This window comes from Diadema antillarum, unplaced genomic scaffold (assembly GCF_040938485.1).
Source record: "Diadema antillarum isolate AM-2024a unplaced genomic scaffold, OU_Dant_1.0 seq00001811_RagTag, whole genome shotgun sequence".
Classification (NCBI taxonomy): domain Eukaryota; kingdom Metazoa; phylum Echinodermata; class Echinoidea; order Diadematoida; family Diadematidae; genus Diadema; species Diadema antillarum.
In genome coordinates, this window is record NW_027272486.1 from 313597 (window position 1) to 327314 (window position 13718).

A 13718-nucleotide genomic window follows, 5' to 3' on the forward strand; every position below is an offset into this window, starting at 1 on the left:
AAGTAGGACTATGACTATCAGGAGTTTTGCCGACTTCTAATTGCACTTGTTAGACTTAGAGTCTCATAATGTGATACCAGTAGTTAGTTGTTCATTGCAAACTTTGTAGCTACATCGACGTAGAGGATACTAGTATTCGATGATCGTCGTGGCAAGAATGACGTCACATGCCAGGTGGACATTTAGGTACTAGTATTAAATTAGCGCTTATAACATCAACAACAACAATCACATAGAATTCTGGTACGCTCGTGCCGTGCAGTGGCGCCTGGCGGTGAAACTCGGACTGAGTGCAGTGAGTGGGAAGACTGAAAATACCAGTAGGTATGGTATATTAATCTGCCAGGTTCATTTTTAAGGTGTTTATCTGATCTCTCGTGAGTTAAGTGAGGTAAGACCAGTTTGATTTTGAGAAGAGTGCGATTTTCGTGACGACGTCAACCCTGTAGCTTCATCCTAATCCCACGCAATAAAATTGGTGTTAGTGTGTGGTACTAACTGATTATGATTAGAACCCGCGTCCATAATTCAACCTGGTATGACTATGACTGAGGTAACATCAATCTCTGGTCTGGTACCAACTGCATGGAAAAAAATTGTTTGCACCTGCTTCTTACCAACCTCTGTAGAGTAGAGTCTCTATAGTTTTAATGTTTGATCATGAGTAATTTCTATTCCCTAACGTTACATAGATAGTTATAGAGTCTAGTTTAACAAGTAAAATTCAGTCAATAGATCTACCGAGAGTATATACCATGAAAAAAAAAAAAAAAAAAAAGTTTGGGAGGAAGACAAATGTTTATGTCTGAAAATGACTATGCAGCATAGAATTCTAACTTACGTTACAATGTAATTAGCCTTGCTTGTATAGGCCTGTATCAACAATCGTGGGTTTTTTTGTATGTTTTTGTTTGTTTGTTTGTGTGTTTTTTTCACACAAATGACAGCAAATTTGCTATTATTTGTGCAAAATACCAATATGGCATTTATGCTGAGATTACTACCACCCGATTTGTCCTGATTTCCTTGATTCGCTAATCAAGTGCATCTTTTGCATACTCAATCCCAGTGACACCTCAGGGTACAGTAGACAGAAAGATCTGTCTGTCCAGAGTAGTCTTTTATTTTTTTGACATTATCTCTCTCTTCCATAGATAGGAGGGGATTCTGTATAGCCAGACGCAGTCTTTGCGAAATATTTCCCTGACGACCCTACACAGACCGATCTTTCGGTCTTGAGCTCAACCCTCAACCATGCTTGCAGTCATTTCTGCGCGTGCACTGCAGCTCTAGCTCAGTGTGCAGGCACCTAGTGGTTGCCAACTAGAGACACTGTTTGAAAATTTACCAACATCTTTTTTGACAAGTTCCATTTTTTTTGGGGGGGGGCAAAATTGAAATTGTGTGACTGTCATTGAAACATATTACTGTAAATGTTGGTTTAAGATGCTTAAAAAGAAAACTCAAATTTCACAAAATTCAGGTTTCAAGGCTGCTCTTTGCTTGGGATTGTGAGATAAGTACAAATCTCACTATACATGTATAAACAGCACAAAGTGGCATAAATCAACTTTGCATCAATCATAACTAATCTGATTTTACGACTCTCCTCTGCTCTGAATCCACTGCCAGCTACTTGTACAATAAGTTGAGGCACATGTCTCTATTACAGACAAACACTGCTAGAGTGGTGGAATGGGATTACATTACATTATAAAGGATATCAATCCAACCTTGTCATTATATAGCTGGCTGTGCAACACCCCAGCAGAATTTCTTGCAAGTCATGCATGTAAAATGATAACTTACGACAAGCACCAGATAGCGGCTGGTGGCATTCACTATAGAAGAAAACAACACTCACACTACACAGTAAAGTCTTTGATCATCTACACTTGTACCACCGAGAGAGTTCAGTACATGTTATTGTATCTACAGCAGGTCTAGCTAGTGGAGGTAGAGTTCTGTTCCAGAGTTCACACTAAGATCATACAGACTAGTTCATGAATGGATTCCAAAAAGGAGCTAATGTGGCAATCACTAACACTAACAGGAGTACAAATTATGAGTTTATTCACAGGAAGTTACAAAATTGCTAACCTTGTCACAGCCATCAGTCAAACCTCCTTTTCGCAGTCCTCCTTTCCCACATCCACAGTACACTATGAGATGCACTTATGATCATATTTGTAACCAACTATGGTGAAAATTGGTGCATGCATATGCATTGTAGGCATGTACAAAATGAACAATTGGTCTGTATCATAATTGCTAACTTTAACACTTGTAACTGTAACACTAGAACTGTCAGTAAAATGATAACATGCATGGTGTGAGTGGTCATGTGTATTGCAAAGCAAGCCCTTATTCCACGACTCTTTTTTTCCCCTTTTTTATTTCTTTCATTTTGGAGGCTGCTGGCAAATGGGAAAGAGGGGGGGGGTTCCACAGAACCCTCCCCCCCCAGTTAGGGCCTGAGCGATACTTTCATGGGCGCCTAGTAGCTACTGAAACATAATATCCTGTGATGACCAGTACCCGTATGCCACTACAGTACTATGAACTCATGCATGTAAACTGAATTTTGTTCTTACTGTTGCAGATCAGGAAAGAGCAGTCTGACGCTGTCAGTGACGTGTCAAGATCAAGATGATGGAAGAAGTAGACCATAGCGATGGCCAATCAGAAGCATCAGCCAAGCAACAACAGGTACCACAGGCAACATCAGGTGAGGCTTCAAAAAGTGCCTGGAGCTGACTGAGGGGGATATGTACACATTCTGCTGTAGGAGTGTGCTCATGCAATTATATCCTCTAACTTCTTGTTTGCTTTGGTTTTGCTATTCTTGTTGGGTTGTGTTTTAATTTTGGCCAATCTAAGATCAAATCAGTTTACGTGTATTTCCTCCACTGTGGGATGCCAATGGAACAAGCCAATAGTCTTTGCAAATAATTTATATTTCCTTTCCCTAAAGTAATCTTTTTGTCCCCGCCGAATGAGTTCGAGCAGGGGACTATGAAACGGGCTCCGTACGTGTGTGTGTCCGTGTGTCCGTCCGTGTGTGTGTGTGTTTGCGTCCGTGTGTGATCTAATGTTCAATTTGCTACTTCTCTGTCATTTATGAGCCAATTTTGATTCTCTTTGCTTTATATGATAACACTACATGGGAGCTCTGAAACTTATACACAGAATTTCAGTTGTGACCTTTGACCTTGACCTTTGACCTATATTGTAAATTTTGCTACAAAATGCTACTCCTTCGCCATTTCTAACCCGATTTTGATTCTGTTTCCTTTATGTGATGGCACTAGGTGAGGGCTTCAAAACTTCTACACAGAATTTTGACCTTTGACTTCTTTGACCTTTGACCTTGATTTTTTACCTGTGTTGTACATTTTGCTACAAAATGCTACTCCTTTGCCATTCCTAACCCGATTTCGATTCCGTTTGCTTTATGTGATGGCACTAGGTGAGGGCTTCAAAACTTCTACACAGAATTTTGACCTTTGACTTCTTTGACCTTCGACCTTAATTTTTGACCTACATTTTATTGTACATTGGCTACAAAATGCTACTCCTTCGCCATTTCTAACCCGATTTCGATTCCGTTTGCTTTATGTGATGGCCCTAGGTGAGGGCTTCAAAACTTCTACACAGAAGAAGTTTTTTTTTTTTTTTGATTTTTGACCTATATTGTACATTTTGCTACAAAATGCTACTTCCGGCAGGGACATATATTACGCACTGCGTAATTTCTACTTTTCCTTGTTTATATTTACCTTTGTTTAGTAGGTTGCATCAATAATTTCAAGAGCATGAGTATTCCTCAGATTGTTGTAAATTGTCAAAGAAGGGACTGTCAATAGGGAAAATAAGAATTTTCAATTGCCTTACCGTAACAAAATATCATTACTCTGGTCAAAGTGAACCTAAAGGCAAGGTGCTACATAGGCAGTTGCCTGATTGCCTGGGGCAAGTGAAAATCAAAGTCCGGCAAGTGTTTCAGAACAGTGAGGAAAAAATGATTGCCAGAATTGGCAAACAAGCTTTTAATCCTCCTTTTTTTTTACTTTTTCCCCCTACTCCCTACAAAGTCAATCATACAGAAACCAAAAGATAATGACTGTATAGTGATACAATGCACTTTAAATCCATGCAATCAGCAACTCACCAACATTTGCTTGAAGAACCCACAATACAGTGCAACACCAACACTTCATGAAACCATGTTACTCTAATGTATTTAAGAGTGTAAGTCAACATGTGCTGTTTATTCAAATGATTGTTTTTATCAAGCCCTTGACTTACAAAAGATTTTGTTTAATCATTTTTTTGTATTTTAGGACTTTCTTTTAGGGCAGGTAAAATTCATGTTCAGGCAGGTGTTCCGCAACAATTTCAAAATCTGCCTGCCTGACGGGGCAACTGGTAAAAACAAGCTATGTAACACCATGCTATTAATAATGCTCTAAATCTTATTGCATTCCCTCACAAGATGACACAGCAAACGCGCTGACGCTGGTGCCTGGGGAAGTGGCTACTACACTGGCAGGGCCCCCTGCTCCTCTGCTCTACAACACGCAAGCAGGGTCCCCTGGTGCCCTAGCGGGCAACTTGTACCCCCCTCCCAGTAACATGGGGACAGGAGTGGAGCCGTCCACAGGCCAGCAGCCTCAAATCTTCACCCCTGCTATGCCCACAGAGCCTGTGGCTACTACAGGTTATTCCTATGGTGTAGTCTCAATGCCAGACCCTCAGGTAAGTTCAATAGATTACTGTAAAAGTGGGAATTTTCACAATAATCTTGCTTGCCATAATGTTCTAGCTGTTAATGTCTTGATTCCGCGGAATTAAAAACACGTGAAACTCTTCTATAACCGACCGAATGCAAAAAATTAGTCACGCGAAAATATCCACTTTTACAGTATACTTAATTATTATTTTGATATAAAAAGAATGTATATCATTGTGCTTTGAAGAGTCATTCTTGAATGAAAGCAAAACAGACATGAGACTCATACAGAGATCCTTTTCCATTAAAATGTGTGTGAAAATTTCATCCTGCTAGCTGCAAAGAAATGTATGAGATAGCAATGCCATCTCTGCTTACTCCTCTGTGCTGCTCTATCGTCATGCACAGTCCATCAGGAGTATGTAACACACTTCCATGCACAAAGTAGTAGGCATGTGTCCTCTGAATTTTTCCCAATGTCCCTAGTTTCTTTTAGTAACCATGCAAATTTACTGCAGTGCAGTTCATGGGTATAAAATGTGTGTTTGAAGATCAAGTACTGTAGATATGCCATATAATGTATATTTAACGAGTCTAAATTTTATTATTGGAAAATTGAGCAAAGAAAATGGGTTCCATTGGGATTCAAACCCGAGACCTCCGGATGCTAGCCCGGTGCTCTACCGACTGAGCTATAGAAAGCCCTAGTTCAGTGTTTGTCCCAGAAACCCTAAATTCTCAATACTCGGATGGTCAGAAGTTATAGCAGTGCGCTTTGTGTGTGACACTCACGCACGCACTTAAAGACACTCAGTCGTGGCGAGTGGTTTGTGCGGCACGGAGACGAACGCAACACGCTGCCTCCCCCATTCTGTATCAAATGTAGTGACCCCCGAATGAGAATAGCGCTGGCTCAATGGGTCAGCGAAAATACGGTAGGCTACAAGAGAGCTCCCTGTGCTTATCTCATAACCCAAAATGGCTGTCCCAGCGAGCCACGAGAGCTTCCGAATGGACGCACACTCTCAGTGCGCATGCGCATGAAGAGAGGCCAAAAGAGCCACGCGTCTTCTGGCCTCTCTCCTCCAATCACCGCAGCTCGCGGTGAGAATATTTGTGTATGATGCGTATACACACACGCACACACACACACACACACACACACACGCCGCAGCGTCTTCTGGCCTCTCTCCTCCAATCACCGCAGCTCGCGGTGACAATGTTTGTGTATGATGCGTACACACACACGCACACACATACACTAAAACTTGTTTCAGTGGTAGCATTACACAAACTTCGGTCGTTCGGAGTTTACGTACCATTAGGGATGGCGATCGGCTGCCTTTAAACCTGGCATAAACCAGAAGGATAATTCAACTTCGCGGGGATAAATGCGAGGGATCACCGAAGTGATGCAGCTTTTTGAGTATGTAACAAACGTAAACAGAGGTAAACTGACCAGAAATGAATATAATTTAATATTGGAAAATTGAGCAAAGAAAATGGGATTCCATCGGGATTCGAACCCGAGACCTCCGGATGCTAGCCCGGTGCTCTACCGACTGAGCTATAGAAAGCCCTAGTTCAGTGTTCGTCCCAGAAACTCTAGATTCTCAATGCTCAGATGGTCCGAAGCTATAGCAGTGCGCTTTGTGTGTGACACGCGCGAATCGGAACTTTTCGCCGATTTCGCGAGTGGTTAAATTTCGCGATCGTGGAATACTGAACTGAACTGAATGGAGAAATGTGCATACCAATATGTCACATTCATATCAAAATCAGAAACAATTTTTTGCATGTTTGTACTTCCGCGAATAGCATCTGACTCGCAAAATTCGCGAAAATATATACTTTGCGAAATATTCGACGTATACAGTAGTCTGGTCGAAAGATCCTTTGCCCTATCCCAAAGTAACCAGCTAGGGCAGTAGAAGTATGTCAGTACCAAAATAAACAGATATTTGTCAAGAAATAAATGTCTACTAATGTGTTAGAGACAGCACTATCAGCAATTTGTGGAATGGGAGGCAGGAGTGACAGCTGTAATGTCTGATTTCGGTACTGACATTGCGTGGCCGACATCTTCCCCTCAAACCACCTCCCTCTGGTTGGTCGTCTTAAGAAGTTTTGATTCCTCGAATACCATCCAGGGCCCACAGCCAGTGCAGTCCCCACATGAGGCAAACTTGGCAACCCACATCCCGGCTGACTCAATGCCACATCTTGAGGCATCATCTGGCAGCAGTGGAGGAGGAGGAGGAGGCGGGTTGTTCGGATGGGGAAGCGGTATTATGAGGAAGGTTATGGAGAAAACAAAGGTGAGAAGAGAGTACTGACCCATCATTCCTTGCAGGCATGTGTAGAAGAGTGAAACATGTGTGACCCACCACAACAAAACGACCAATAAGTTGGAAATTTTTGTTTGTTAGATTCCAACACAATCAAAAAGCTGAGATTCTAAGCTTTAAAATGATATATAGCACACGTTGTATGGACAAAGCAAACACTTTGAAAATACAATGAGAAGTTAGAGATGTCAGACAGGGTAATTACCAGAATAGTGGAAAAAATGGGCTCTAAAGAACTGTGACCATTCAGAAGCGTAGAACTGTGTCCTGTTGTCTCGGGGGACAAAAGATTAGATCAAAGCTCCCTAGCAACCACTAGGAAGGACGAATTGGATTAGGATTAAACTTGGTACAGCTTTTAAAAAGACATACCCCCAAAATAACTAAAATCTCACGACATGATATTGTGTACTTTTTGAGTTATGTGTGGTGGTTTCAAAGCTTCAATTTGATCAAATCAAGCCTTTTTCAAATGGTTTACTTTGAAGTATGAGCTGGAGCGTATCAATGACAAGAACTATTTTGAATATTTCTAGTAAGCATTAGACCCTGAAATTTTGTCAGGTGGTAGATAGATAAATGGCCTTTCAGAAAATACCTAAAGCAAAAAATGGACTTCTCCAACCCAACCCAGCTATTTCAGTTGTTTACGTGAAAAGTCCCATTGCGACTTATTGGTCGTTATGTGGTGGTTTGTCACATATGTGACCGTGCACATCAAAACGCACATAAAGTCGCACACACTGATTTTGCGTGAGGACTGAAAATAAGTGAAATGGGTCAACCTAGACGAAAACGACTTTTTCATATTTTCTGAAAGAGCGGGTCTTCTTTTATATCATGCTAAAATTTGGTATCATAAAACGGGCAGGAAAGTGTGTTTTTTTTTAGCAGTTTATCTCGAACATTTTTGGTAGAATAGTGTGATTAGGTGTGTCTTTAAAAACCCTTTTTCATTTCTGAAAAACCTTGTCCAAACTCTTCACTTTCAACTCTAATAACTTTAACTAAGGATAGTGCTACTGCTTTGAAAGTTGATTATGGACAGAATGTGTTAATGAGGCATGCCCAATTTCAGTTTAATCTGATAATACCTTCATTGTTGTTACTCTGGTGGTTTACTTCCTGCTTTTTGTTCCATTCATTGCACAGCCAGCACGGTTTGGTATTAAAGATTAAGCGCTTGAATAGACACTGTGCTTCAGAGCCTCTTTTCTCAGTTCACACTTTTCCTGAGTTTGTGCTTTCTATTTAATATTTAGATAGGTTAGGAGAGTCCATTTGATTTGTGATCGTCACAATAAAAATAAGCATGCAAACTTGCAGCCCTTCAATGTGAAGCAGATTTTGGTGCTATCATTTAATTAGTATTTTCAGTTTGCCAGTTGTCTTTGATGTGCATGTTCAGGAACAGTATGTAATGTACAAGTGATACACATTAGCAAGGGCATTAGCAAGAATTACCCACTCAAGGTTCCTTTGAAATAGTCTAACACACAGAGGCGACAGTGACAGCGTTTGGACTGTTTCGAGTACCAAATGTATCCATAATTAAACTTAGGCCTAAGCAAATTTATATGTGTTGTTTTGTAAACTGATGAAACAGATCCTGATAATCATCAAAAGAATATATGGTACAGCCTGTATGAGCAATTTAAATCAGCAGCAGCCATTTTACAAGTAAATGAAACTTTACAATTTTGCTGGTCACTGTCACACCATGAAAGTGCTAATGACTGGCCATCGTGATAACCAGTCATAAGCAAATTGGGTAATGTGCACTCCCGTTTTAATGAAATCCCAGTTATAACGAAGTAAAAATTCGGACCATAACGTTATCCACCTTATGTATTTTTATTGTTCATTTGTTTGGCTATAACGAAATTTTGATAGAATAGATGCCTAGTCATGTTTACGATCTCAACCTATCATTTGATTATGATCTTTTTCATGGTTTCGTAATGAGTTTTACCTCATAAAACCTCATAAAAAGGTTATTTTATTGTCTTCTCTCTGTATTTTTGCAGAGCTCGGTTGACAGCATGATAACAACATTAGATCCTGGCATGGCACCTATCATTCGTGAGTATTATGGTCTTGTTCAGGACTTGAAAGATGTAATTCTTTATTCATTATATGTGCCCATTGATTTACACCTGTACCTCGAGTTATCATAAATCTGGTCAACTAGGGTTGTATAAGTTTTGTAATGTAATGTCATGATATTGCTAATAATAATAGTAATAATAATAATGATGATGATATGAGTTTATATTGTGCTAAATCCACTCTGTAGAGCGCTCAAAGCACATCCACACTATCATGTCATAGATGGGTACAGATGACTCAAATGTCAGTCAACAATTTTTTAATCTTGCAAGGGTTTGAAATGGAATGAGCAAAGGATGATTGTGGCCCGGCCTGTTGGCAAAGCAAGAAACATTACCCCGAGAAAATTTGCCCCTTCTGCATACATGTACCTTATTGGTCATGTACACAGTGTAAGAGGATCTCAGAATCTTGTCTCAATTGAGATAACCTTTTAATAGCAAAGAGAACGATTTGTGGATGACTGTTACAGGTTCTGGAGGGGACGTTGACATCATTGTCGCATCCGACAAGGAGGTTAAAGTGGCTGCTGTACGGGACGCCTTCCAGAAAGTCTTTGGCCGCGCCACGGTCACAGGGATTGCGGCAGAGTCAAACATTGCACCCCAGCCGGAGGGCTACGCAGCAGGTTTGAAGGGGGCGGAGGAGAGAATAGCTAACCTGAGAAGGAATGGATCCGTGCATGAGAAGCAGCCCATGGTTGCTGTAGAGAGTTTCATCGCTGAACTTCTACCAGACAAGTGAGTTTTTCCAAAATAGGTGCTGGCTTTAACAGTTGACAGCTTTGATTTTTTTTTTTTTGGTAGCGTGACAAGGAAGAGTGGGTTGGGGAAGATAGAGGAAATACAAGGTAAAACTATAGAAGGATGCTGAAAACCATGCACTATTTGTTTTATACAACGCTGCAGATGTTAAGGCATGTCGTTCACTTTGATTCTTGAATAATTTATAGTACAAAAAATGGTGACCATTTTTTATACATTGTAGATGATGGTATATTGTATTTTGGCATAGAAGTATGCTAAAGCATCAGTTGAACTTGTTGACAATAAAATTGAGTGATGTAATGTGTGCAGCAAAGGTATGTGTATTGTGATGTCAGAGGTACAAAGTACACCGTACAAGCATTTAATGGTGCAAAAACTAAGAGTCGACTATGAGCCTAACACACGAGTGAAATTGTTGTAAATTGGTGACACCCGCGTGCAATATCCAAAATCATTCAATGAAAAGTGCTTAGTCAACAGCAATAGCATGCAGTGGTACATTGCAGGTCACACTAGAATCTCTTTTAGTTGTTTACAATGGCATGTCATTCTTTCAATTTCAACCTTCTCTTTGAGCGTAACATATTATTATCATAAAGGTACTATTCGTCCTATTCCATCTTCAAATTGTATTGAAAACATATTCATTTGAACAAAGTCAGATGTCTTGTTACAAGAGCATGCATGTATTTCAGTTTATGCTGTGTCCCTTGGTTTTCCCAGCTTCTGGGACATAATGACCTTTGTGTTCAATTAGATAATGATTATACAACTTTCTCTTCCCTGTGGGATGTAGGTGGTTCGATGTTGGCTGTGTCATCCTGCAGGACCCATACCACAATGTCTTCCTGGAGAACTTCACCCAAGCCACGCCCATTCCCTCACACCTGGTGGAAGAGGCGCTGAAGCTGACCCCGCCCGACTACAACCTGCGCTGGTCTGGCCTGGCAGTGACGGTGGGGGAGGTCATTGAAAGGACCACGCCGGGGATTCCCCGCTCAGATTGGCACAGAGCCTTTACCGGAATGTCACGCAGGGACATGATATTCAGTGCCGCAATGTGCCTTGCAGGCATGTACAAGGAGCAGTTACCTGGAAAGACGCAGATGTTGTAAAATCTGTCTCCATGGCAACAGAAGAGATTGGAAAAAAAAAAGATCAAAAGAATGAGAAATCGCCTGGACATCTTGTGCTTGCATTAGACAAATCATAACTTGAAAGAGGTATAGAATGCTTAGGGAATGTGACATCTGAATGAACCATGGGAATATTTCACTCACAGTTCTTTTTGTATGCCAAATGGTATTTTTGGTTCAGATGTGTTCATCACCGCTCACCAATTTGTTGTTATACCAGCCATTAGAATTTATAGCAAAAATTTTTTTGTTAGTTCCCTGATAAGAACCTGGTCCAATGCACAATCCAGTCAACCCTCGGGTATTGATCGATACAATGTCTTTTATCAATCATTGTAACTCTATGAAACCCAGTTATCATGAAGACAGATGTGCTACTATGGTTATTCTTCATCTTTGATTTAGATTGAATGATGATAATTGATGAGGATAATAATTGCTCTGTGATGTTTCATGGGAAGTCTGATTGCAAAGAGATATTGCATTGGTTACGTTTTGTTGATTTACCTTCAATACTAGTGTGCACCTCAAGAAGATACAAGGGATGCATCATGTGTTACCCCGTGGTACCGTAATACCCCGGGGTGCCACGTTGTGTAGCGCCACCTCATGTCCACTCGAGGATAGCCGATGAGAAATGCATGCACTGTGTGTGCATGTACATAATCATTCCAATGCTATTGCATGTTGCACTTTGCATGCATGGTGCGCTGTGCTAGCAATAGCGTGTGCGTCAGTGCAGTGCAGTGCAGTGCAGTGGCTAGCGCGCGCTAGCTCCAGCACCAAAATAATTTCCACTTTTTGGCAACCACCCAGGGTACAACTTTAAAAAAAAAAAAATAATTCAACAAAATGGCTGATTTTTATTTGGTACCCTGGGATACCATTTATGTAATCAAGTATTGAATCTGATGCGAAATGAGACCAGAGCATGATAGACATGTGTTTATTCCAGGGCTTTAACACTTTGAATACTGGCTGCCCTATCACTGTATTCATGAATTCACCAATGACTATCCTCCCGTCCTGTTATTGTTATTTATTTCAATATGAAACAAGCCTAGATATTCTTCACATTTGTATTTTAAAGATTGTTGAATTTTGTCATATTCAAAATTTTTGAAATCGTATTATGCTAAAATGAATAATGAGCAAATGCAGCATCACTACAATATAACACCCAGCTCTGTGAATCAGAAATTTTTCAATTCTTTTATGATTATGAAAGAATGATGTCACAAATTTGATGACTGTTTCGTGTCTTGCTGCAGAATGATGCATGTAGTTTACACCTTTGGGTTGCCCTCTTTAGCTTATCTGAGCATTTGGCTCATCATCCTAAGTCTGGCCATGTGTTGTACATGATGTGGTTGCATAAATTATTTACCTTTTCAGCTTCTTCTGGAAAACCCTGTGACAAATCTTCACCAAACTTGGCAGGTAGCAGCTCTAGGGTGAAGGGAACTTAATTTGTTCAAATGGGAACTGCCCCCCCCCCCCCCCCCCAGCCCTCTCTCTCTCTCTCTCTCAGGGATGCAAAAGAGCCATTAAAGTATCTTAATTTAAAAAAAAATAGTATTTTCTAGAGCTAAAAGTGATAGAGCTTAGTGCTCTGAGTTAGTGCATTGTTGACTGTAGTTCTTGTATGCTCTCTGTTAGATCCAGTGGTACCAGTAGGGCCCAATTTTGACATTTTCACCTTCTTTTTGAAAATGCGTGATACATTTTCTTCACTTACCTTAAGTTGATGATAAAAATTGCACAAATGAGCACCATACCCCACGTGGGAGCCCCAAGGGGGACCCACCCCCAAATTAAGGAATCTTAAAAGAAGAAGAAGAAGAAGAAAACTTCTTTTATAAAAAGTAAATACAATGTGCATTGCTGGGTGTATTTTCAAGTTTGCTTATAGCAGATCCTGGGGTAGCCCCCTCGACGTCAGGAACAATTTTTTTTTTTTTTTTTTGGGGGGGGGGGGGGTGTGGCAGTGTTCACATTTTGATCTTTTTGAAAGTGTAAAGTCAAATTTTCTGGAAGGTGAGTGCAACACCCTCGGGTCTCTTGCTTTTTTTTTTTCTTTTTTTTATTGTAAGGACTGTGATCATGTACATCACAAAACCTATGACACTTGCCAGGTAAGAATCCATCTTTTTTTTTTAGTTGTCAAATTCTGAAAGAAGTGATTTTTCAGTGTCAGAATGAATAAAGCCCATTGTGATTTGGTGTTTATAACCCACAGAAATAAATAATGGAAAATAAACATGTAGGAATAATCCATGAAAAAAGAACAAAATACTTTAAGGTTATGGGTCTATTCAAATGCATTGAGCCCCATTTTTGTGTCAAAAAAATGGGGATTTAAAACTCCATGGTAGTTATTGTGAAAGGCTTAACAGATATACCTATGATGAGGTACACTCATTAAACACATGTCTATTTATGTTAATGCCAAAGTACCAAATCGACTGCTGATTGTCTTGAAGTTTTTTGTAAGGTTTTCACTTAACATATTCAAAAGCTTAGATGAACAAAAAACAAAAAAATAGAACCAACTGTAGACCAAAAAAAAATTCTATAAAGATTATTTAATACACTACATCTACTTGAATTTGAATCTTGCTTTCAA

The 13718-nt window shown here is 40.1% G+C and overlaps 1 protein-coding gene across 2 annotated transcripts; it reads left to right on the forward strand.

Moving 5' to 3' along the window:
• Positions 1-237: 237 nt before the first annotated feature.
• LOC139712492 (protein PRRC1-like) lies at positions 238-12109 on the forward strand. 2 transcript variants are annotated; one of them, XM_071624309.1, is made up of 7 exons: positions 238-320; positions 2603-2728; positions 4496-4758; positions 6883-7050; positions 9108-9162; positions 9662-9929; positions 10753-12109. In XM_071624309.1, exons 2-7 carry the CDS (start codon positions 2650-2652, stop codon positions 11069-11071), a joined length of 1152 nt encoding a protein of 383 aa, XP_071480410.1. In that variant the 5' UTR covers positions 238-320; positions 2603-2649; the 3' UTR covers positions 11072-12109. The 2 variants fall into 2 exon arrangements, with proteins under 2 accessions (XP_071480410.1, XP_071480409.1); XM_071624308.1 differs by having other exon boundaries at positions 245-324.
• The last annotated feature ends 1609 nt before the right edge of the window (positions 12110-13718 follow it).

What these genes read in the sequence shown, in the direction of transcription:
- LOC139712492 (XM_071624309.1), top strand. Translation starts at nt 2,650, where the DNA reads ATGATGGAAGAAGTAGACCATAGCGATGGCCAATCAGAAGCATCAGCC. An exon ending in AGGTTATGGAGAAAACAAAG is followed by an intron (nt 7,051 to 9,107) that starts GTGAGAAGAGAG and finishes GTATTTTTGCAG; the next exon opens with AGCTCGGTTGACAGCATGAT. An exon ending in GCTGAACTTCTACCAGACAA is followed by an intron (nt 9,930 to 10,752) that starts GTGAGTTTTTCC and finishes TGTGGGATGTAG; the next exon opens with GTGGTTCGATGTTGGCTGTG.